The sequence below is a fragment of the Brassica oleracea genome, chromosome C7 (genome assembly GCF_000695525.1).
Source record: "Brassica oleracea var. oleracea cultivar TO1000 chromosome C7, BOL, whole genome shotgun sequence".
NCBI lineage: Eukaryota > Viridiplantae > Streptophyta > Magnoliopsida > Brassicales > Brassicaceae > Brassica > Brassica oleracea.
Window position 1 is genome coordinate 45,541,836 of NC_027754.1, and position 24,033 is coordinate 45,565,868.

The window sequence follows — 24,033 nt, forward strand, 5'->3', positions numbered from 1 at the left end:
ATACTACGCCCTCCTCTAATAATTACTACGTCTTTGTCTTTCTTTTCCTTATTTTATTACTTTTTCTATCTTTTTCCCCTTTCAATCACGTCTTTCTTTACTGCCAGAACATTCATGACCCCCACGTTTCGAATGTATGTTTAATAAAGTTTTCGTATAAAAATGCTAGAAAATAATCAAGTTTTTGTTAACATTTACATGTACTAACTAATAAATAATCAATCATGCATTGCCCACTTTACATTTTCGCACATAACAATCTCGAACTCGAAGCTAATAAGAAACAAGTTTTTAGAAATTTGCATGTTCTTAATTAGATATATTCATTACATTTTGAAGTAGTCTATGTACCGAGTACCAAAAGTAAGAGCTCGTCAAAATGCCAAATTAGGATGAGCAATATGAGGTAAGCAATGAGATGCTTTGTAACCAATCACCTTATTTTCTCATCACATATTATCAATGATACTTCCTTATTACATCATGCATGCATCTTTGTACTTGTTTCATATATATATTCCCTAATTAACTTCATAATCTGTTCTTTACTCATATAATAATAATTCATGGTGGCCTTTTGTGATGGGTTCATTCACCCCCGAGATACACTGTTGAATGTTTCACAGGTGATTAAGAATCGGAATCAGATTCATTTGGCTGTAACAAATCAACCTAATTTGTGACTTAAAATTCTGGTCGTTCAAGAAAGTGGAGAAAGACTGAATGATGGGACAAATCGAGCTACATATCAACATTCTTATGCGTTTTGGCTTCTGTTTCAATCTTCTTCTTCGTTTTTTGATAAACCCAAAGACCCATACATTTTTTCTAGGTTGGAATGAGGCACTTCAAGATTCCTCCCAAGCCGACTTTAACCCAATACCTGACTTCTCACTCCTTTGGAAGGGTCATGCAAAACTACTTGGCTTTTATTTCAACCTTCTTATGTATTTTACAAATTTCAAGTATAATGTCAAAAGGGGGAAATAATTAACACTCATGAAGGGATTTATAAAAGTAGATTCATCTTCCCAATAATTTGCACCACATAAAAAATGTTGGTTATTTTTCGTTTCTATTTTCTTGAGTAATGTTTGTTTCATCTTTTTATCCACTGGACCATATTCTGATATGCATCAATTATAAAATGCTTTATTTCATTAAAGTTCTTTAAAAATATTATTTGTTACTTTTTTACCTTTCATGGTGGCCAATTGTATTTCCTTTGTGACTACTAACTTCACAATGTATAAGCATATCTTCATCGTTGTAGCAGAACAGTGTTGATTGTGCAGCCTAGCAATGGAACATGAGTCATCAATCATGAATTAATGGATCTTGATGTTATGTTAGTGTTCAAAAAAGTGAAGGAGTGGAAAACGCTCAATTTACCAACTATCATATTAATAACAATATAAAAATGCTGATTATTACCTGATTAAATCTCTATTTTAAAATATTTGTAAGACCATTAGAGTTTATATTAGTCCGGTGAATCTAATGACCTATAAAAATTCTAGTGACTTGCATTAGGTTAGTGAAACAATTTTACAAGCAAAACATGTGTTAATTGTATTTTAGTTTGTATAAATTAAGTTAAAAAGCCTACAGAAAGCAAACAAAGAAACAAATCAAAAGTAAAAAACATAGAATATTTCAAGTAGGCCTGGAAATTTTATCCGGACCCGAAGACCCGAGCCAGAATCAACCCGAAAATATAGGTTCGGATCCGGGTCCGGATCCATGCTAAAATACCTATTGGGTCTTTTTTTTGGATCGCCTCGGTTCGGGTCCGGGTCCTACCCGAGACCCGTTTGGGTACCCGAAAAACCTGCAAATAATTCTATATATTAGGTATATTTGGATGATTGAGTATATTTTTGGTATTTCAGATTTTTTTTTAAGTTACGGGTTCAGGTTTTCGGGTATAATTGTAGGTTTCGGGTAAAATTCTAGATTTTTAGAAAATATAATTCGGGTATTCGGGTAAAATTCAGGTATGTTTTTGGGGTTTCAGGTCTTATTTTAGATAATTTTTTGGGTATTTTCGAGTATTTTGCGGTTTTTCGGGTATTTTTAGAGTTTTTGGGTCTTTTTCGGGTCTTAAATACCCAGACCGACCCAGATCCGGGTATTGAAATTATAGACCCGAACCGATCCGGATCCGACAAGACCCGACCCGAAACCGATCCGAAAAATTATAGGTACCTATATAGATCTAAATTTCTAAGACCCGGACCCAGAGGCGGACCCACATAGAGTGAAGGTGGGTCAACTGCAACCGGTTAAATTTAGATATTTGGTTTCTAAGCTTTAGCTTGTAGTCTAAAGTTGCTCAAATAGTCACGGATTTTGACCTTTGACACCTCTAACCCGGTTTCAAATCCCTTGTTGCACTATTTTTCTAAAAAAAATTCATGCTTTTGTATAGGTTTTTTACTATTGCTTGGGCTTAAGTATAAATCATGACCCAGGTAAAAATATTTCTTGGGTCCACCACTGTCCGGATCCGACAAAACCCGATCCGAAGACTCGGATGCCCAGGCCTAATTTCATGAGAGAGAGGGATCAGAGCCAGGGGGAGAGTAAAAACTTGAGTTAATAAAAAAGGGAGAATGGGGGCAGCAAATCTTCGTTGGAGTGCGATTATTCTTCTGTGATTTCCCACTGCTTATGTGGTCGACCTGATCCTTCCACGTTCTCTAATTTTTTATACTTCTTTGCTATTTCTTGGTTATAGTTTATATATATGAGCAAGTGAGCATTGTTATAGTTCTAAACAAACTAAGGGAAATACATGTAGTCAAGAAATAAATTGAATATAGATCGTTATTAGTTGTGTTACAAAAAAAAAAGATCGTTATTAGTTAGCAAGCTTTTTTTTTACTTTTTTTTATTCTTTCAGCAACTTTCCATATATAAAAATAGAAAGAGATAGACTAGAAACGACATCTCTTATGTCAATTACACCAAAGGGATATTAAATGAATGGAGCAAATATTAATTTTTTCTCCGAAATAATTACCTAAAAAGAGGGGTCCATAACATAGTTTTTTCCAATGCTAATTATTCCATATGTTCGCCAAAGCTGAAAACCGAATTGGTATGCAAAAGGTTTATCGACGGCGTTAATAATTTTGATAATATATCAAAGTCTTTTCCATAGCAAAGAAATGTAGAATTTATATCTATTTTTTTAATTTGATTTGATACGTTGTGGTCAATCACGTTAGGTTGGTACTTGATATTTTGTCTTCTACCAAATCCTAATTGGTAGCTTTTTTCAGTTTGAAACTAGAACAAATTAGAAAACAATGGCCAAAACCCAAAAGTGCTCGGATGAACAAAGCGGTGATTAAGAATTTGGATGACGAAAAATACTCCTGAAATAATAGCCCATAATGATTTATACCGAAAATTTAAAGCCCATATTCAATATGCCTTTTTGCTGCACCCCCTTTGTTGTCCAACCTTTAGAAAATCAATGCTACTCGTGTTTTTACATACTATAAAACATCTGCTCCGAATTGTTCTGTTATATTGTAAATTATAATACTTTGAAGTTAAGAGGTGGAGATAATACTAACGATGCATGTGATCTACAGGCTCACTTGAACGTTAATTACCACTATTGGCAATATCTAAGTTTCTTTTTTGAAAAAAAACTGTCAATATCTAAGTTTAGCACAAAGTATCAAAATGTGTAGGGTTTACTTTATAGAACTGCTTCTTGCATTGAAACACTCTCTTTTTCTCTTACTTTTAATTTTCTTTTATCTTTGCTCAGATGATAATTTCATTTTTCTAATCATTCCATAATTGAACATATACTGATTAGTTGTACAGTTGTATTACTAGTGTACGTAATAGTTGAGTAAAAGCCCTAAATAAGTAACATAATGAGTAATAAAGTTATCAGGTTTTACGGCGTTATGGAAGGCACAATCCCGTAGAAATGTAGAACCATGAAACAACCATCTCCCTCTCTTCCTTTAGAGTCTAGAGTCTTTAGACATAAATCCAATTTCATCAGCAATGTACATAACTACATATGTATACAAATAATGCAATATCATCGCCAATATAAATACACACATTTAATCCATGGAAAAGCCGAAAACAAATCCTTGGAAAATGACATATATATAATGGCTTAAAATTAAAACGATACCCTGCTCAAAGCTCTTGGCCTCTTACAGTCAAGTTCTTGCATAATTGATGAAAGTAAATAGTACACAGATTTTTTTTTTGGCAAGAAGCAATAACAAGTTATTTGTTTAATAAATGAAGTATGAAAACCACACAGCAAAATAAAATTTCAGAGCGAGGAAAGTAGTGTGTATAAAGTGACAATGCGACCAGGAGCTTGAGCCATTCTGGCAATACCACTTCTTCCCAAAGTGTTACACTTATCTTTCTCAATTAAAGGAAATAATTAAAGACATAATAAGTAATGAATCTGATCAACGACATTGACGAGTTAAAGCGGTGATTAAGAATTTGGATGACGAAAAATACTCCTGAAATAATAGCCCATAATGATTTATACCGAAAATTTAAAGCCCATATTCAATATGCCTTTTTGCTGCACCCCCTTTGTTGTCCAACCTTTAGAAAATCAATGCTACTCGTGTTTTTACATACTATAAAACATCTGCTCCGAATTGTTCTGTTATATTGTAAATTATAATACTTTGAAGTTAAGAGGTGGAGATAATACTAACGATGCATGTGATCTACAGGCTCACTTGAACGTTAATTACCACTATTGGCAATATCTAAGTTTCTTTTTTGAAAAAAAACTGTCAATATCTAAGTTTAGCACAAAGTATCAAAATGTGTAGGGTTTACTTTATAGAACTGCTTCTTGCATTGAAACACTCTCTTTTTCTCTTACTTTTAATTTTCTTTTATCTTTGCTCAGATGATAATTTCATTTTTCTAATCATTCCATAATTGAACATATACTGATTAGTTGTACAGTTGTATTACTAGTGTACGTAATAGTTGAGTAAAAGCCCTAAATAAGTAACATAATGAGTAATAAAGTTATCAGGTTTTACGGCGTTATGGAAGGCACAATCCCGTAGAAATGTAGAACCATGAAACAACCATCTCCCTCTCTTCCTTTAGAGTCTAGAGTCTTTAGACATAAATCCAATTTCATCAGCAATGTACATAACTACATATGTATACAAATAATGCAATATCATCGCCAATATAAATACACACATTTAATCCATGGAAAAGCCGAAAACAAATCCTTGGAAAATGACATATATATAATGGCTTAAAATTAAAACGATACCCTGCTCAAAGCTCTTGGCCTCTTACAGTCAAGTTCTTGCATAATTGATGAAAGTAAATAGTACACAGATTTTTTTTTTGGCAAGAAGCAATAACAAGTTATTTGTTTAATAAATGAAGTATGAAAACCACACAGCAAAATAAAATTTCAGAGCGAGGAAAGTAGTGTGTATAAAGTGACAATGCGACCAGGAGCTTGAGCCATTCTGGCAATACCACTTCTTCCCAAAGTGTTACACTTATCTTTCTCAATTAAAGGAAATAATTAAAGACATAATAAGTAATGAATCTGATCAACGACATTGACGAGTTTTGAAACTCATTTTTCTTATTCTCTAACGAAAATACTCTCTTGCCCCCCACCCCCCCGCCCCCCCCAAACAACCAATACAATATTCTTGTAATACTCAGTATCCTCCATTTGTTTTCTTCTGCAAAAGAAAATTTCAAGAAGAACAAAAATCAGATAAAACATAAAACAACATGAACAAGAAAGAGAGAGAGGAACTGATTTTGGTAAAGAAGAAGAAGAATGGTGTGTAAATGATCGGTAAGAACACATATTTGCTTCTTCTTGTTTATTTCACCTTTTGTGCATTTTTCTCAGCTTTGTTATTTTGCTCTTTATTCGTTTCGTCTGAGAGAAGCCTCCTTGTAAACTTGACCAAAAAAAGAAACCACCTTGTAAACGTTACCTTCTCTTTCTCTCGTAGTAAGACATTATTTGGAAAACTAATTTTTCCCTGATTATAACAAGGAAAATAACCTAGTTTCTATTAAAAGAAGCTAGCTATTTATGTGATTTCTACCTTTGATATGGATTGACTTGCTGGAAACCTACGTTTTGATTCCTGATCGGCTTTGTTCATTTATTTAAGAAGAATATAAACCAAATTCATTTGTAAATTAATAATCTTCAATTTCGGTCAAATTGTATTAGATGTTTTATTATTCTATAACAGGTAGGGATTCTTTTGTCAACATGTTATTACAGATTTAAAGGTAGGTTACTTTAAGTTCACTATATTTTAATTGTCATAGTAAATTGATTAGGAAACCAATATGGCTATTAATATGATTAAATTAGTATAAGCTTTAAGATGGTCTGACCAGTAACATGTGCACCACCCTAGTTGAAACTAGATTTTATGGAGACTATCACCACCAATCACTATACAAATCTACATATTTTCCTTTTGACATGGTACACACGCAAATATATCTATATATAATTGGGGCCCGTGTAATAGTTGAACCGAACCGGAACTGAAAATTTGTGGTAGGTGTTGGTTGTGTTGCATTATTGCATAGGAGAAAGATCTAACGGCATAGAGAACTACACGTGTACGAAAATTATAAGAGTAGGATGAAAGAACCAGAGAGAGATGTAATGACTTGTGACTTGCGAGGTGAAATGACAGAGGAAATCAGGCCTGGGCATCCGGATGTTCGGATCCGGTTCGGATCGGATATTTTCGGATCGGGTTCGGATCGGATATTGTCGGATCCGGGTCCTTCGGATCCTAGCAATTTAGATCCATATAGGTACCTATAACTTTTCGGGTCGGTTTCGGGTCGGATTTTGTCGGATCCGGATCGGTTCGGGTCTATAATTTCAATACCCGTAAAATACCCAAAATTTTTGGGTATATTTCGGATCCGGATCGGTTCGGGTATTTAGGACCCGAAATACTCAAACTGGATCCGAAAACTCTAAAAATACCCGAAAAACCACAAAAATACCCAAAATTTTATCCAAAATCAGACCCGAAAACCCAAAACATACCCGAATTTTATCTGAATACCCAAATTATATTTTCTAAAAATCTAAAATTTCACCAAAAACCTACAATTATACCCGAAAATCCAAATCCGAAACTTTAAAAAAAATCCAAAATACCAAAAATATACCCAATCACCCAAATATACCTAGTATATACAATTATTTACGGGTACTTCAGGTATCCGAACGGGTCTCGGGTAGGACCGGGACCCGAACCGAGACCCGCAGGTCCAAAAAAAAAAGACCCAATAGGTACTTAGCATGGATCCGGACCCGGACCCGAACCTGTATTTTTGGGTCGGTTCCGGTTCGGGTTTTCGGGTCCAGGTAAAATGCCCAAGCCTAGAGGAAATGCAGAAAAATATGAAAAAGAGTTGTGAATGAGACAAAATGTGCTTCCTCTGTCCATCGTAACACTGTTTTACCTCTCAGAACCATATTTTTGTTTGTAGATTTGTTTCGCGGATCCAAAATTAATTGGATCCTGCATGGAATGGTGAGATTATGAGTAAACCATTTACAGTTCATCGGCTCTTCCGAGTTCCGACTGGTAATCATGGTAGTGTTTTGGTTTAAACGTTGATAAAATTCAAACCCTTGAAATGACCTGCTAGTTCCGACTGCTAATCATGGTAGTGTTTTGGTTTATGGCTGAAGGGTTGGCGGTGAGAGAAGCTCTTTCCCACGCCCTACACATCGGCATCTCCAAAATCTGGCTCAGATCAGATTCTCTATCGCTGATCAAGGCGATAAATTCGTTTTCCAAGCCGATGAACCTCTACAGAGTTCTATCGGACATCGAATGTCTTTCTGCGTCTTTTGAATTCTGTTGTTTTTCCTTTGTCCCTAGAGAAGAAAATGGGCCTGCGGACAATCTGTCCAAAACCTGCTTGTATCACGCTGCTACCATTTGGACTTGAAGCCGGTTTGAAGTTTAAAAAATTTCAGTTGCTCAGAAAAGAAAAAAAACTTGTGTTTTCCAATTTCGTGTTTGGAAAACATCCCGAAACGAATTGTTTAGACCATTAATTTTCACTTTATAATATTTGATTAATGTAATTGAAATAAAATTTCTAAAAATCATTTCAATTTGTTTTAAAATTTTTCTAAATTATTGTTTCTACCAAACTTTATGATCTTTGAGTTACAATTTTTGAATTACCAAGATATTCGGAAAAGCAACCCACTAATCAAACAAAACCAAAATTATACTGGACACAAGAAAAAGAAAAAGCAAAATATTCGGAAAAGAAACCCACTAATCAAACAAAACCAAAATTATACTGGACACAAGAAAAAGAAAAAGCAATAGATGTAGACATCATACTAATTAATTTTTCCAGTGCACGTATCTGGACGCGGTTAGGGACGATATTCAAGTTTCATCTTTGTAATTTTCCTAAGAATATTTTGAGACGTATTTAATTATAGAATAATGGAACTGAGAATCGAAAAATGACTAGTGAGAAGTGAGAACACTTCTTGGAACGGCGCGGAAATAGTCATATCTCTAGTTGTCTATATTTGTTTGTAACGAACCTTAAATATTATTATTATGGCCGTCATTGGTAGAACATTAGCATTAACATTATATTCTACATTATCTAATTAACAATTATTAAAAAACATTTAGAGAAACATTTACAGACTCATTTAATTATGTTAATGTTTTCTAAATGCTCTCTCGCCAATGTTTTCATATGAATTTTTTTTTTTTACAGCAAACATTTACAGACTCATGTTGATTCTCATATGAAATTTTTAGAAGAGCATTTTCATTTATAATTTATAAAATTAAAGAAAATATATAATTAATTCATTTATTTTATTTAATAATATCATAAAAAAAATTTATATCCAGAAAATAAAATTTTGATTTCTAAAATTAATTTACAATAAAAATATGTTGTTTTAAAATAGTATTTCACATTTAAAATATAATTTAATTTATATAATTTAATTTATTTTAAATGTAAAAATTTATTTTTAAAAAATAGATATTTTAATTATAACATTTATTTTTAAATAATATTTTCGATATAAACATAATTTTTAAATTATTAATTAAAATAAATTAATTATATATCTTTTTAATTTTATATGTTAATATATATATATATATATATAGAAATATATTCACTAAAAATAAATATATTATATATTATATACTAATTTTTATAATAATTTTAAATAACATACTCATACTGCTCTACCAATCATTCTATTACACAGTTTAGCAAAAGTATACAACTCCTGCAGCATACTGCTTCTATAGCATACTGCTAATGCTAATGCTAATACTAATGCTCTATCAATCAATACCATATTTCACTTCTGGAGTAAATAATAAAAGAAAAAAATCAGTTACTCTTATTTACTCTAAAATTTTTCCAATCAGGTGAAAAACATTTCCTCCTTTTTTTTTTCTCTAGTTACTGTTAGAATAGACTAAAATACACAAATAAATTTACTCCAACTTAAGCAAGAGTAAATATGTTTACTCTACTTTACTCTCTCTCCCAATTTTATTTTTCCATTCATTTTTATGTATTTATTTTCCTCTCATTTACTCCACTTTTTTCAATCACGTGTTCAATTCTACTGAATTAGGAGAGCCTAGTATCACTACGGAGAAGAAAACAAGAATTTGGGGCCCTATATTATTATATGCGATGGTGAAAGCTAACAAATCGTTTGCAAGAGACGGAGCCCCGAAACACATCCTTCTCTTCTGAGATTTAAGAGTGCTGTAGTCTACGTTTCAAAGTATTATTTTCGATAACATCGATACTTTGTTATTTCAATAATGACCGACTTTAATAGCAATAGGTAACTCAAACAGATCATTTGCATGGGAAGAAGACATTAGACCAGAGCCGATGATCGCGCAGATCTTGATTGGTTTTAAATGTAAGAATATAGTGTTCAGAATAAAAATGATAAAAAAATGGGCATTCCAAAATAGCACATTTCTAAGTTTATGTCACAAAAATAGTTCTCAAAAACTAAAATGACTAAAATATTATTTTATCTTTTGAAAAATTTAAATTTTTTTTATTTTTTAAAATTTGAAATCTTATCCCAAAACCCACTCTCCAACTCTAAACCCTAAATCCTAAACCCTAAACTCCACCCTTTAACTCTAAACCCTCTAAATTAATTTACCATTGGGGTATAAGTGTATATTTTATCTTTTTTGATAAAATATTAAGTGCTATTTTGGTCATTTTTATTTTTATTGACTATATTTGTGACAAAAATTTTTTTAGTGCTATCCTAGTCATTTTTTCTGAAAAAAAAAATTTGTGATCTATTTTCAACATGTTAGAGAAGACATTAAAAACCGGCGTTAGTAACGCCGCGTTGCTTACAACTTGCGAATTATATAATTAATGGTCATGGTCTAGAAGACACGATACTGAGAAAAAAGGGGTTTAATACATTTTTCACCAAGTTTAACACTTATAATTCTTGGTAAAAAAACGTGCAAAATTATATAAGAGTTAACTACTTCCAAATTTCAGTTCCAATTACATAAGAATTACAAGCCCCTCAATATAGTGAAGAAAAAGTCATCAAAATATTTTTTATTCTATCCAGAGTCGTTTAGTAATTCAGTAATGATGACAGTATTTTATTTTTGCCATCACAGAAGTAACTTCTCTAAATTTCTCTTAAAAGAAAACTACATGAGAATGAGATACGCTAAGATAATATAAACATATACTCGCTCCGTATCAGTTTAATTGGTGTTTAAAGATTTTGATTTTGTTTTAAAATAAGTGATGTTTTCACAATTATAGGTGAAATTTAATGTCGTTTAAAATTTATGACCAATTATAAAATACTGCATTTTTTTATTAGTTGAATTAGTTTTATTTAATGTTATTTTATGTAACCAAAACCAATTACATAAATTTTTGTATTTTTTTAATATTTGTGTAAAAATCTTAAATACCTCTTAAAATGATAGAGAGGCAAGAGGGAGTAACTGATAGCGGCAGAGGAATCATTCTAATTCAAACAATTCTATTAATATTAGTAAGAATGATATCATTTAGACTTCAATAATGCGTGAATCATGTCCGGACAAATAGTCGGTCCACAACGGTTAGCAAGCTGTCCAAATAACAATATTATTACATAAAACGTGCAACATTAAAAACCAAGTTGATGGGTCGACCAAGTCCAATCTCATTTAGATACACACATACTTGCGTGTTTCTTCTCCATTGCTCCTTGTCTCTCTCTCTCCTTATCTCTCTTCTCACGTAATCAACTTCTCTCTTCGTGTTTTCTCAGCCGGTTAAAAATGGTTGACCAGAAGAAATTCGCTCTGTTTCTAGCAACTCCTGATTCAGAGTTCGTTAAGAAAGCGTACGGAGGGTACCACAACGTGTTCGTGGAGACGTTCGGAGACGAGGGAGAGCATTGGGACTCGTTTAGAGTCGTGGAAGGCGAGTTCCCCGACGAGAAAGATCTTGAGAAGTACGACGGTTTTGTTATAAGCGGAAGCTCTCATGATTCCTTCCAGAATGATCCTTGGATCCTTAAGCTATGTGAGATTGTCAAGAAACTTGATGAGATGAAGAAGAAGGTTCTTGGCATCTGCTTTGGTCACCAGGTTATCTTCTTCTTCCTCTTATTAGTTTCTTATCACTTGTTTATTGTTATTATTTTTGTTCACCAATTTAATTCATAGCTAGTGGTTTTAAATTGAACCTATTACTTATAGACGATATATTAAGTGCTAATTTTTTTGCTAAAGTATATTGCGTTAAACTTTATCATATTAGTTTATGAATGAAGTAGTACGGTATTCAATAAGTCATGACATGACAGTTAAGATCTATTGAGTTAACAAGTTAATCATACTCTTTATATAATTTTTTTGATTAGTGGGTGAAATATATACGAATGATAGAGTTGATCTAATGGCTAATATTATTGGATCACCTAATAGAAGTTTAAATAAAAATTAAATTGGATCACCGTAAGAAAGAGTATGATCTTCAAATAAAAATTAAATTAACATGGTTTAAAACACGCCATTCTAGCCAAAAATCCTAATTATTTTAAAAAATATTTGCAATAAAGTATTCACTTGCCGCTTACTATAATGTTTTCTATTGAGATGATAAGACTCCTCTAAACAGAAAATTTTGAACTCCTTTAGATCATAGCTAGAGTTAGAGGAGGAACAGTTGGGAGAGCAAGGAAGGGACCAGAGCTTAAACTTGGAAAGATAACCATCGTGAAGGATGCAATCACACCAGGAAGTTACTTCGGAGACGAGATTCCAGACAGCATAGACATCATAAAACTACACCAGGACGAAGTGTTGGTGTTGCCGGAAGGTGCCAAAGTACTAGCTTATTCAGACAAGTACGAGGTGGAGATGTTCTCCATTGAAGATCATTTATTCTGTATTCAAGGACATCCAGAATATAACAAAGAGATTCTGTTTGAGATTGTAGATCGTGTTCTTCGTCTTGGCTACATCAAGGTTTGTTTTACTTATATGATCATCATATAACATAACAATGGGAATAGAATGTGGTATCACTGGTATGTATCTGACGAGTTATGAATTACATTTGCAGCAAGAAATGGCTGATGCGGCAAAGGCCTCGATGGAGGGTAAGGGAGCTGACAGGAAACTTTTGGAGACGATTTGCAAGAACTTCCTCAAAGGCAGAGTTCCAGCTAACTAGTTGTTTCACTACCAAGTTATCTATTTGCCTCTTATTATATTGGAACATTTATGGATTTATGATCTTGCTTATTCATATTCTATGTATAACCTATTAATCTCAATCGTGACATATTTATCTATGTTTTCACATTTCCGATTTGGATATGATCGAGGGGTCTATATTAGAGGGAAAGTCTCCCATATAGGTAGTTGGAAGGTCAATCGTGACATATTTATTTATGTTTTCACATTTCCGATTTGGATATGATCGAGAGGTCTATATTAGAGGGAAAGTCTCCATATAGATAGTTGGAAGGTCAATCGTAACATATTCATTTATGTTTTCACATTTCCGATTTGGCTATGATCTAGAGGTCTATATTAGAGGGAAAATCTCCAACATAGATAGTTGGAAGGGATAAGTAATATGTAAGATAGATGTGGTCAATCAGTTTAAAACCAATTGTTGATAATTGGATTTGACTTATCTATCTTATATATTACTTATGATCTCTTCCAACTATCGATATAGAAGTCTCTGTCTCTGACAGTCCGGACATATGACTCAGAAACATAACCATAACTAAGGACACAATGAGATACTTGGCAGTTACTTTGGAGACCGGGTCTTCTCGTCTTTAGCCATTATAAAATGCCATCAGGACGAAGTGCTGAAACTCTGAGTCTGCCATGGTTCTTGCTTCTTCCGAGGTATGCCAAGCCGAGATGTTCTCAATAGGAGACCACTTCCCTGCATCCAAGGTCATCCGATTCCGAGTATAAAAAAGAGATTCTGTTTGAGATTGTGGACCGTGTCCTCGATATGAAGCTTATGGAGGTTTGTTCATGGATATGCTCTATGCTCACTTACAAAAAGAGTGTTCATGTCTTTGATGTCTTCAACTCCCAAACATAATGTATAAGTATTGCAATGTGAAGTAAAAACTTTCTGAAAGGCAAATCTGACCATGTTTAGTTTGCTATGAACCTGCCCTTTCCTTCACATCTCTGTCTTCAACAAACTAAGATGATCATTTATACTACCACATTTTTCTTATCGTAATGATGGAATACAAATCAAACGAAAAGTATAAATAAATATTCAATCTGAGTCAAAGGGATTCATAGAGAGATTTATATATATATGTAGTTATGTAAAATATAGTCAGCATCTTTGTTTTTAAGGATCATCAGCAGAGAAATCAGGTTCAGAAGGCTTCTGAAAAATCACAAGCTCTTTAGTAGACTTTGCTGCAATACGGTTCTGGTGAACTTTACGAAGTGCATTCGCTGCAAACTTAGAAGCCAAGAACGTAGCTCTAATGCTAGCAACCGGCCCTTCTCCTTCTTCTTCTTCCTCCTCTTCTTCCTTCTTAAGCTGCTCAAGTTTCTTCTTCTTCACGTACCGTCTCCACGCGGCTTGTATAAAAATAGCAGCCCAAGTCCTCCACTGCTGCGAGTAGAATCTGAAAGTATGCTGAACCTGCCTGCTGTGCAGTCTCCTGAACTGGCTCGCCACGAATTTGAGCTCATCAGCTATCAAAGCGAAGGCTTCTACTTCTGTCAAAGCCTTTGCGGTTCTTGTGGAGGAAGGTAGGTTGGAGCCGGACTTGGGATCAAGCGCCCATGTCAAAAGCTCTTCACCGCAGAAGTCTCCTTCTTTGAGCAAACTACGGTTGAAGAAACCACTTCTCCCACCGTCTGTCGTCACACTCTCGAGCCGGCCACGGATAATGAAGAGCATCTCGTTGACAGGGTCACCTTCACGGACCAGGTAAGATTTCTCCGTGTACAGACACGGCTTCAACCTCTCGCATATTGCATCAAGCAGCCTCTCTTCCATATTCTCAAACAGTGGAACCTGTAACAAGATGGTTTGGTTACATCGATGAGATTAAAGACTTATTAAAATAAGATTCTAACTTACTTACCCTTCGGACCAAAGCCAGACAGAGATGGCGTTTGATGTCTCTTCTCAGATCCTTTGGGAGGTTCTGAACCAGATTCTCTTCATCGACTCCTTTCGTCTCCAACCACTTGTACTGATCATAACGTCTGACTCGTTCTCTCAGGTCTGGTGGAAGCATCCGGTGATGCATCCACTGCTCGGAGTCACGTCTCTTCACTCTCATCTCCTCAAGCCGGATTGTGAGTGACTGGAGATAAGTCTGCATGTTCCCAATGAGAAGAGCAAAGAGTAGAAGCCCAGCAACAGCTAGTGCTATGGAGAATATGATCTCTCCAGGGTATGTACTCGTCTCAAGCCCTTGACCAAGTGTGCTGCATTTAGACATCAAACGAGGTTAGTCAATGTTCAAGACATGTGGTTATGACGTTATAAATGCGGATGTACCTGAGATTCTGAAGTCCCCACCACAAACAGAAGAAGTATTTAGCTACAAAGCTCTCAGATGAGACAATGCCAGAAGACAAGGCTCTCAAATAGATTCCAAAATCAAAAGGAGGATTGTCACCATCAGTCACATTGACAGGACAACTTTTCTGAAGAACAGACTCTTTGATAGTGTTCCAAGCAGCGTAGCCATCCATGTTCTCATTACCGCAAAACAGGTAGTTCCTGGTACAGTTCTGGCCATCAAGAAGACAAGCCCTCTTCCAGCAACCGTTGACTCGTTCCAAAGCCAGTAAGTACCATAAAGCCCCAACAATCTGAAAAGTAGATTTATCATTTATATGAACCGACAAAGGAAAGAGTACAAAAAGAAGTTAAAGTAACTGACATGACTAGCAAGCATGTAGAGTAGCAAGTAATAAGCTGCACCAGCCCAAGCTGTCTCAGCAAACACCCCCGCTGTTCTCTTGAGCTCTTTGCTTAAGGGATATATTCGAAAAAACCGCGGAATGTACTGAACTAAAATGATGGAACGTAACGCTTGCTTTGTTTCCAACACACTCCCACCTGTAGATGTGTAGAGAAATCTCCAAACTACAATCTGCAACAACAACAACAACAAAAATGACATAAACTAGTCATCATCTTAGTTCAATATGAAGCAGTGTTCTTAAAATCGGTTTTAGTCGGCATAACAATTTTTTTAAAGAAAAATTGTGTTAAAAAAATCCCGCCTAATCAATAATAGACTATAAAGCACCTAGTTACCGCCTAGCGATTTTTTGAAGCAATGAATCAACAAAAGTGTTTACTGTTATTACCTGTGGAAGTGGAAGCACAGAAAGAAAGTCAACGATGAAGTACTGCTGCAGATACCGCTTAGCTATCTGCGCAGGATCAATCACAAGCTCCCCTCGACCAAAAACTCTAGAAGAAGGAGCCACAAAAGCTGTCCTAAACTGCAGAGCCATCCGAAAGAGATAAAACACATCGATGAAAGTCCTCAGCGTTGTCGCAATGGTAGCTAACCTCCGGTCAATGCCGATACACTTGCCGCTATCATTAATAAACGGAAGATACAGGAAGAGCGGATCCACTGACACAGCGAGGATGCAGGAAGTGACAAAGAGCTTGTTGCATAGCAAAAGAAACTTGTCCTGTGGATCGAATATTTTCTTTTCAGATACTTTGAGATCTTCAGGAAACACTGCTCGCGAAACGAGACCGATCGATCTTCCTAAGGACCAGAGACCTTTGGAGCCTCTTCTAAAACCTTTCTTAAAGGAACCAGATGACGCATTGTTGTTGTTGCCTTGGCCAGTACCACCATTGGCACGTGATTGTCCTTGGAGATTGAGTGTGCATTTGCTGAGACCTGCTTCAGAGCCCTGCGAGTATCTAGAATCCATACTGTCCAACCTGCGAAGAACAAAAGAAACTAGAGAAAGACTTTAATTTTCAAAACAAAAAAAAATTAAAGGACGACACAAGATGTCTGAACTTGTTAAAGTCTTTGTCTGAACAATTAAAACTAAGTTACCTTACGAACTTCTCGCGTTGGCCACTGATAACTTGTGATTTTACTGATTTTTTGACACAGTCGAACATGCTTTTTCTCCCTCCCTCTGTGACTCAACTCATGAATCACACAAGTGCAAAACCTGCTTTTACGCAAATAAAAAATAAATTAAGAGACAGTTATCATTAAAAAAAAAAAAAACTGAATATATAAAAGAACCAAACATGTGATGTTTGGTTCCAGAATTTCTGTCAGAACCATTGGTATCATGGTTTGGTTTTAAAAGCCGTTAATGGAGGAAGAACATTCATCCATTGTCGTTGACCTAATATTCCAAATTGACTGAAAATTCAAAACCTTTAAATCAAAACATCTGTAAAGGAAGGAGGGTTTAATCGAAAAATCATCACTTTATATATAAAATTGAGTTTTTATTTTTTTCTCAGCATCAAAACGGCGCAGGAAGTACATAATCAAAGATCATTAGACAAGAGTAATTAATAGGGAGTGTAATGGATACCGAAGAAGAAGTAAGAGGGTATATGAAGAAGTTGCAGGCGGAGATGAGGACGATGAGGACGAAGAAGAAAGAGAAGAATGGGTGGAAGAAGGAGACGAAGTCGTTTCAGACAAAAGAGAGATTTATAAAAGAATGGATTTTTGAGACGAAAATTGAGAAACTGTCTCTCCGTGCCGCCCGGGTCGGGTCCACCCACCCCTCTTACTTACTGCCGTCCCATCTCTCTAATTCTTTTTGCGTTAGTTAGTTGTTAATAATAAAAATCAATTAGTTAACCCTACTTAATATTTTTATTGCTTTTACATTGAATATTTTAAAATATTTTCACACAAAATAATAACTTTGCTGTACAATACCGTCTGAGATAAAAAAAAAAAAAAAAACAGGTTGTAAATTAAATTATTCTCTTATTTTTCACATGCATTTTTTAAATAAAAAAAACTTTAGACAATAGTATTTATTTAATTTGAGATTATGATATCTAACTATTCCATTTTGAAAATATACATGCGTTGTAGCTTTTATGTAGTTTGGCAACTTACCAAATTCGGATTCAAGTATGACTGTATGACAGATTTTATACCAAAACAGAACGTTGATTTAGAATTCTATAAAATGATTCGGATTAACACAAATATTGAAAGAAAGAAAAGAAGAGAAATATGTGTAAGAGTAAGAAAAAAAAACCTGTGAGGCCATGAGGGGGAGACTAAGCATGTACCTTTGAATTTCAGAATACTTGTTACTCATACTCAATTGGATAGAGGGATAACACTCAAATTAATTTTTGTCATTCGATGTTCGACCAAGGGAATGCATTCAAAAGAATGTTAACCGAACCGGGAAGTTGATCAACCTGTATAAAACCATACTACAAGAGCTAATCAAAGAGGTTTCAAATAACATAAACACACACACGCGCGTTGTATGAATCACACTTTTTGTATGATCTCTGGCTTCGCAGACATTTGTATAACCTCTGCATCGGCGACCTGAACATCTTTCCCGAGAACTGTCACGTCAGCTACGCGAGCCCAACTTCCAACGGTCGAGTCCCACCCCACGATACTATCAGACACACAAGCATGCTCCTTGATCCTCACACCTCTCATCACGGTGCAACCAAACAACCTCACACCCGATTCAATCACGCATCCAGCACCAATCACCACGTCAGGTCCTATCAAGCATCGTTCCCCTATAACCGCGGTCTCATCCGCCATAACGTTCCCGATCACCACGTCATCTCCCGACGACGCTAAAAGCTCCCCCGGCGCATTCTTTCTCAGATAGTTGAGATACATTCTCTGCCCCGTCAAGTAATCTTTCGGCTGACCGATGTCCATCCAGAAACCTGGTAGCACCATGGCGTAAAGCTTCTTCTCCGAAGCGATCTTGGGGAATATCTCTTTCTCTATCGACGTCCGTCTGAGCTCGATCCTGTCGAGCACAGACGGGTTCAAGAGGTATATCCCAGCGTTGATCTTGTCCCCGACAAAATATTTTGGTTTCTCAACGAAACTTTCGACTCTCGCTGCTTCGGAAGCTTCCTCCATAACCACCACACCGTACTTTGAAGGATCATCTACTTTGGTCACCATGATGGAAGCTTCAGCGCCGTGATTCTTGTGGAATTCGATCATCTCCAGGAGTGGATATTCGCAGATAACATCGCTGTTTAGCACAAAGAAGGGTTTGCCTGATTCGTGGATGAGCTTATCACGAGCCAAGGCGAGAGGCCCTGCTGTCCCGAGGGGTTCGGTTTCTTGGGAGAAGGTGATTTTCATCTCAAGCTTCTTCTCATATTCTTCCACAAAATTCAACATTACCTTAAAATAAATAACAAAAAAAATGAGAATCATCACTACGCAAAGGGTAAATAAACAATGGAAAAAATAAGGTAGTGAGTACCTCTGGTTGTTGGTGGTTGATAGCTAATACAACTTCAGTAACTCCAGCAGCTTTTAGTGCTTCAATCTGTTTAATCATCGTCAATCAAAAAGGTATGATTCAGAGAATGAATGTATCATCATAATGAGGAGAAGCTACCACCACCTACCTGATGCAAAATCATGGGCTTGTTACCAAAATCAACAAGGGGTTTTGGCATGCTGAATGTAAGCGGTCTCAATCGAGTTCCAAATCCTCCAACTAGAATAAGAGCCTTCATTCTGCTAGATTTATAATATAAATCAACAAGAATTGTGCAACAGGGTACTACCTAGATTTTCTGAAAAAGGATAATCTTCGATCTCTTTTAAAGTTATTAAAAAAATACACAAAAAAAACAAAAGAAATCTCTGAATCAACTATCTATATACATTGAAACTTCTTATCGCGATCCAGAACACAACAAGTAAATAAGTTAGGATCTATATATGTTGAGAATTTCTTTACTAATTAACCGATTTATCTCACTTGACTAATTAACCTTAGAACACTTCTCGTTGTTGTTTGAGTTAGTTAAAGACACACAAGATTTGGTTACCCAGTTCCCTTTCGGTACATTTGGGGAGAGGACGACACTCTCAACGATTCACTAGTATCAAATGTATACAAGAGCTTCCTTACACAACAACCTCAGTGTTTCTCTATTCAATATAACAATAAGCTAGAACTTTAGCTTACTGAACTTGTGTGAATAAGAGGTGAAATCCACAAACTAAAGAAGAAGAAACAATTTTAGACTCTTGACCGGATCTCCCTTTTCTTCTCCTCAACTTTTTGTAGATACTCCTTCAAATTCTTCTCTTGGCTCTTGCTTCTTGCTTCTCTCTTTACTTTAATCTTCTCTTTTTGTCAAATGAGTGGTATGATTGTTAGGAGGCAAGAAATTAGGTTTAGAAAGTATTTATAGTGACTCTCTCAACCATTACACTAATGGGCTTACGACCACTAAAGTCCAAATACAATAGATTTATTTTCAAGTCTATTGGGCTTCGACCAATAAGACATCCACATAATAGCATCCATTTGAGTAGTAAACATCATAAGACATCCACAAAATAGCATCCATCTGAGTCGTAATCATCGGAAGGCATCCACACATAATGTTATCCATCCAGACCAAATGCACATAATCAACAATATATATTGACCCCAAGGGAAGAGAAGACAGTGCGTTTCTTGGAACAGGTTTAAGGAAAATTGCATGAAATTTTTGAAGATGTTCTTTACATATCCGGAACTAAGGAGTATGTATCTCTATCTCCGTATGTTGACTGGTTTAACACTGATAAGTGAAGAGAAGAAGAAACTGAAGAATGTTGGTGGAAGGAGACGGAAGTCGTTTCAGACAAGACAGAGAGATTGGATTCTTTTTTAGAAGAAAACTGAAACTGCTGTCTCTGTGCAGTCCGGGTGGGTCCACCCGCTCTTTCTTATTACCGTCTCATCTCTCTAATCCTTTTGCTTTAGTCAGTTAGTAAAAGAATTATCAATTAGTTATCTCCAATTATTATTTTTATTGGTTTTTACATATATAATGTTTTCAAAAAATTCGCACACAAAAATAAAATAAAAACTTCGATTTTCAATAGCGTTTTAGAAGAAAAAAAACAGGTTACAAATTAAATTATTTACTTATTTTTCGCATGTACTTTAAAAAATAAAAACAAACATTTACATGGAATGAGGTTGCTGATAAATTGGCAAAAGCTAATATACCCAATGATGCTTCTTATGAATATTATTTTTACGTTCCTACCTTTATAACAGATGCTTTACACAAAGACTTTGTAAACTCGATTCATTAATATAAGTTGATGTTAAAAAATAAAAATAAAAACAAACATTTACAAATGATTTATTTAATTTGAGATTATGATATCTAACTTTTCCATTTTGAAAACGTACATGCTAGGCATGAGCATTTTAACCTGGACCCGAAAACCCGAACCAGAACCGATCCAAAAATATCTGATCCGGAACCGGACAAAAAATTTACAAGTACTTTTTGGGTCTAAATTTTTTCTACCCGAAAGAATCGTAACCGAAAAGAACCGACCCGAATAGACCCGGACCCGAAAATAAACGATTTGTACCCGACTTAAAAACATGTATATTTAAAACTATGATGTTTTTATGTTCTATTTTATATATATTATTTTATGATTTAGTTGAAATATCTTTTGTTAACAATATTTGTTATTATTTTGTAACATTTTTTAAGTAATATGAAGTTTTAAAATGTAAAATTTAGAGTTTAAAAATGTTTTATTTTAATTATTAATAGGTTCATTTAAGTTATTTTGTAAAATTTTAGATATATATGACAAATATCAACTAAATTTGGGTATGTCATGTCTTTTTCAGATCCTAAATACCCGAACCCGATCCAGACCCGATATGGACCCGAAAATTACATGTATTTTATGGATATTTTAATTATAGATCCGATACCCGGATCCGAGAAGAACCGACCCGAATCCGAACCGAAGTTTTTTTAGTACCTATTGGATTTAAATATTTATGACTCGAAAGATCCGGACCCGAAAAAAACTGGCCCGAAGACCCGAACGCCAAGGCCTAGTACATGCGTTGTAGCTTTAATGTCGTTTGGCAACTTACCTAATTCGGATTCAAGTATGACAGATTTCATATCAAAAATAGAAAGTTTTCTTAATTATTCATTCATCGGCCAGCTTGTTATATTATAAGGATTTTTTTTGTATTTTTACAGATCTTTTTCTTATTTTCCTTCTTTCTTTCAATATTCGTTACTCCCATCCCAATCATTTTATAAAAGTCATCAATATACATCTGACAAAATAGAAAAAGGAGGCCTAAATTTTATTCTAAACAATAAAACTGACATTTTGTTCGTCCACATGTAAAAATGATATAGCCTTCTCATTGTTCATCATCAGAGACACTGCTTAAAAAAACAAATGTTTCAACTCAAGAGATTCATTGATTCAGCTATCTTGTTTCTGGCCTCATCGCAAAGAACATCAGCTTTGCTTCCATATATCGGCTTGTGGATGATCACTCTCACATCCCCATGATTCAGTATACCTTCACTACCCGTAGGCATGATCTTCCCTGTTCCCATCAGCGTTATTGGCACCACTGGAACTCCCGTCTTAGCTGCTACTGTAAATGCACCTTTCTGTCATATCATTTTCATGAAGCAAGCGTCCTTATGTTACTCAGTTAAACACAATAACCAAAGAATATTGAGCGAGATTGTGTGTTTACCTTGAAAGGACCTAACCGACCATCCTTACTCCTCGTTCCTTCTGGAAAGAAAAACACAGATGCTCCCTTCTTTACTAGTTCCATGCAGCGTTTTAAGCAATCCTATACAATGCCGTAAAGAGAGTTTAAAAAAAAAAACACTTGAGGAAACTGAGTGTTGTTACTTACCACTTGGCTTCTTGGGTCCATCCTCTTTAAGGGAACAACCCCCATCATTGACATAGCCCAACCGATAACCGGAATAACGAATATCCCTGTCTTGCTGATGAACTTATAGCTCTGGCCAAGGCTGAGAAGTGTGTATATATCCAGAAAGCTTTGGTGGTTCGAAACGTATACACAAGGAGTGTCTGATGACGGCAGATTCTCCAAACCTTGGATGTCGGTTTTGTAAAACGGGTAGATGCTTATGGAAGCCCAGAGTTTAGCAATGAAGTGATGGAACTTTCTCCTGTAACGATCGAAGAGAAGGACGAAGGGATGGCCAATGATCATCAGGACGATGAGAACAATGGCGGAGACGCCAGCAACGAGACAAAAGCATATCCCTCTGAGTCTTGAGCTCAACTTAATCTCTGCACTTCAAAGTTCAAAGACAAGAGAGGATTAGTGTATATAGACAAAAAAGAAGAACAAGAGGTTGTGATACAGTCAAAGCAGAGAGAAAGTACCTGGTTCTGGATAAGTAGATTCAGGGGTTGCAGCTCCTGAAAGATCCGATCTCACAGTCACAGTTCTTGAGTTCTTATCATCAACTTTGAAAGGGTCACATCTAATAGAGCGGTTACACCATTGTACACCACTAGTACGCCTTGTCTCCCCTCTCGGAGCAGCTAAAAGAAGAAGCAAACAAAAAGTTGAGTCTTTTACATAGAACAAAGACTGAAGTTAATCAAGAAATCAAAAAGGAATGTTTTTTACCATGAAGGGAAGTAATCAAGTTCGAAGAAGAGCGACCAAAGCAACATCCTTTATTGATCGGAATCTGCATTTCCCCGGCAAGTTCATAAGAGTAAGAGCTTAAAGATTGAAACTTTCATTGTTCAACTAAAAAGCCCATCACTTTATCAATCACACAAGGGCAAAAGAGCTTTACCCGAATCAACGATGACTGTGATGAACAAATGGGTTTGCTATAATCTGAGAACATGATTGGGAACAGAGTTATCCCGATTGAATTACAAGAAGTTGTATTGACGAGGATTAGATAGAGGAAAGTGTTGGGGCCATACATGGAGGAGGATGTGAAGAGACCCCCCGAGCAGAAGCGACATCCATGGCGGAATCTCGCGAGCTAAAACATCGTCCGTGAGATTTGCTCATGCTTATCTCTCCATCTTCATTGCTTTTATCTCTTGACTCTTTTCTCTGCTGTTTTTACTTTCGAAGTTTCAACTGTGTGTCGTTTTGAGGTGATAAAGCGGCGGGTTGTATTTTCCTGTTGGTGAGACAGACTGTATGCCGTTTGTTATTGACTACAAGGCCTTGTATGTAAAGTCATTGAATAAATAGCCCATTAGACTAATAGAGGTAATTTGTCAAATGAAAACTTTGAGAGAATGATGTCAAATGAAAACTTTGAGAATTTTGTGACTAATTCATAGCCTGTTTATATTTTTGAGAACTCCTCTAAAGTTTTATGAAATAGAGTTTCTCT

General features: G+C 35.4%; 4 protein-coding genes across 8 annotated transcripts; 1 reads left to right on the forward strand and 3 right to left on the reverse strand.

Moving 5' to 3' along the window:
• Positions 1 to 11,266: 11,266 nt before the first annotated feature.
• LOC106306103 (putative glutamine amidotransferase YLR126C) lies at positions 11,267 to 12,933 on the forward strand. Its single transcript, XM_013742577.1, has 3 exons — positions 11,267 to 11,714; positions 12,267 to 12,596; positions 12,694 to 12,933. Exons 1-3 carry the CDS (start codon positions 11,403 to 11,405, stop codon positions 12,802 to 12,804), a joined length of 753 nt encoding a protein of 250 aa, XP_013598031.1. The 5' UTR covers positions 11,267 to 11,402; the 3' UTR covers positions 12,805 to 12,933.
• An 865-nt stretch (positions 12,934 to 13,798) lies between these two features.
• Positions 13,799 to 17,369, reverse strand: LOC106306102 (putative cyclic nucleotide-gated ion channel 9). 4 transcript variants are annotated; one of them, XM_013742575.1, is made up of 7 exons: positions 17,178 to 17,369; positions 16,679 to 16,799; positions 15,960 to 16,576; positions 15,527 to 15,739; positions 15,139 to 15,455; positions 14,717 to 15,065; positions 13,799 to 14,646 (listed from the first exon to the last, which is right to left on the reverse strand). In XM_013742575.1, the coding sequence occupies exons 3-7, from the start codon at positions 16,545 to 16,547 to the stop codon at positions 13,966 to 13,968; spliced, it is 2,148 nt and encodes a 715-aa protein (XP_013598029.1). In that variant the 5' UTR covers positions 16,548 to 16,576; positions 16,679 to 16,799; positions 17,178 to 17,369; the 3' UTR covers positions 13,799 to 13,965. The 4 variants fall into 4 exon arrangements, with proteins under 4 accessions (XP_013598029.1, XP_013598028.1, XP_013598027.1 ...); XM_013742574.1 differs by having other exon boundaries at positions 15,960 to 16,557; positions 16,679 to 16,802; positions 17,178 to 17,368; XM_013742573.1 differs by having other exon boundaries at positions 15,960 to 16,557; positions 17,178 to 17,367.
• A 655-nt stretch (positions 17,370 to 18,024) lies between these two features.
• On the reverse strand, positions 18,025 to 19,979 carry LOC106304413 (probable mannose-1-phosphate guanylyltransferase 3). Of its 2 annotated transcripts, none has more exons than XM_013740823.1 (4): positions 19,811 to 19,979; positions 19,237 to 19,348; positions 19,089 to 19,154; positions 18,025 to 19,006 (listed from the first exon to the last, which is right to left on the reverse strand). In XM_013740823.1, the coding sequence occupies exons 2-4, from the start codon at positions 19,345 to 19,347 to the stop codon at positions 18,110 to 18,112; spliced, it is 1,074 nt and encodes a 357-aa protein (XP_013596277.1). In that variant the 5' UTR covers position 19,348; positions 19,811 to 19,979; the 3' UTR covers positions 18,025 to 18,109. The 2 variants fall into 2 exon arrangements, with proteins under 2 accessions (XP_013596277.1, XP_013596278.1); XM_013740824.1 differs by having other exon boundaries at positions 19,806 to 19,979.
• A 1,966-nt stretch (positions 19,980 to 21,945) lies between these two features.
• On the reverse strand, positions 21,946 to 23,719 carry LOC106301728 (1-acyl-sn-glycerol-3-phosphate acyltransferase 1, chloroplastic). The gene is made up of 7 exons (XM_013738193.1): positions 23,609 to 23,719; positions 23,473 to 23,516; positions 23,298 to 23,361; positions 23,048 to 23,209; positions 22,545 to 22,951; positions 22,377 to 22,478; positions 21,946 to 22,287 (listed from the first exon to the last, which is right to left on the reverse strand). Exons 1-7 carry the CDS (start codon positions 23,697 to 23,699, stop codon positions 22,072 to 22,074), a joined length of 1,086 nt encoding a protein of 361 aa, XP_013593647.1. The 5' UTR covers positions 23,700 to 23,719; the 3' UTR covers positions 21,946 to 22,071.
• Positions 23,720 to 24,033: the final 314 nt, after the last annotated feature.

What these genes read in the sequence shown, in the direction of transcription:
- LOC106306103 (XM_013742577.1), top strand. Translation starts at nt 11,403, where the DNA reads ATGGTTGACCAGAAGAAATTCGCTCTGTTTCTAGCAACTCCTGATTCA. An exon ending in GCATCTGCTTTGGTCACCAG is followed by an intron (nt 11,715 to 12,266) that starts GTTATCTTCTTC and finishes GAACTCCTTTAG; the next exon opens with ATCATAGCTAGAGTTAGAGG. An exon ending in TTCGTCTTGGCTACATCAAG is followed by an intron (nt 12,597 to 12,693) that starts GTTTGTTTTACT and finishes TTACATTTGCAG; the next exon opens with CAAGAAATGGCTGATGCGGC.
- LOC106306102 (XM_013742574.1), bottom strand. Translation starts at nt 16,746, where the DNA reads ATGTTCGACTGTGTCAAAAAATCAGTAAAATCACAAGTTATCAGTGGC. An exon ending in TCTACATGCTTGCTAGTCAT is followed by an intron (nt 15,456 to 15,526) that starts GTCAGTTACTTT and finishes TCTACTTTTCAG; the next exon opens with ATTGTTGGGGCTTTATGGTA. An exon ending in TGGGGACTTCAGAATCTCAG is followed by an intron (nt 15,066 to 15,138) that starts GTACATCCGCAT and finishes GTCTAAATGCAG; the next exon opens with CACACTTGGTCAAGGGCTTG.
- LOC106304413 (XM_013740823.1), bottom strand. Translation starts at nt 19,347, where the DNA reads ATGAAGGCTCTTATTCTAGTTGGAGGATTTGGAACTCGATTGAGACCG. An exon ending in AGCCCATGATTTTGCATCAG is followed by an intron (nt 19,155 to 19,236) that starts GTAGGTGGTGGT and finishes ATGATTAAACAG; the next exon opens with ATTGAAGCACTAAAAGCTGC. An exon ending in TCAACCACCAACAACCAGAG is followed by an intron (nt 19,007 to 19,088) that starts GTACTCACTACC and finishes ATTTATTTTAAG; the next exon opens with GTAATGTTGAATTTTGTGGA.
- LOC106301728 (XM_013738193.1), bottom strand. Translation starts at nt 23,699, where the DNA reads ATGAGCAAATCTCACGGACGATGTTTTAGCTCGCGAGATTCCGCCATG. An exon ending in CTCTTCACATCCTCCTCCAT is followed by an intron (nt 23,517 to 23,608) that starts GTATGGCCCCAA and finishes TCATGTTCTCAG; the next exon opens with ATTATAGCAAACCCATTTGT. An exon ending in CACAGTCATCGTTGATTCGG is followed by an intron (nt 23,362 to 23,472) that starts GTAAAGCTCTTT and finishes GGGGAAATGCAG; the next exon opens with ATTCCGATCAATAAAGGATG.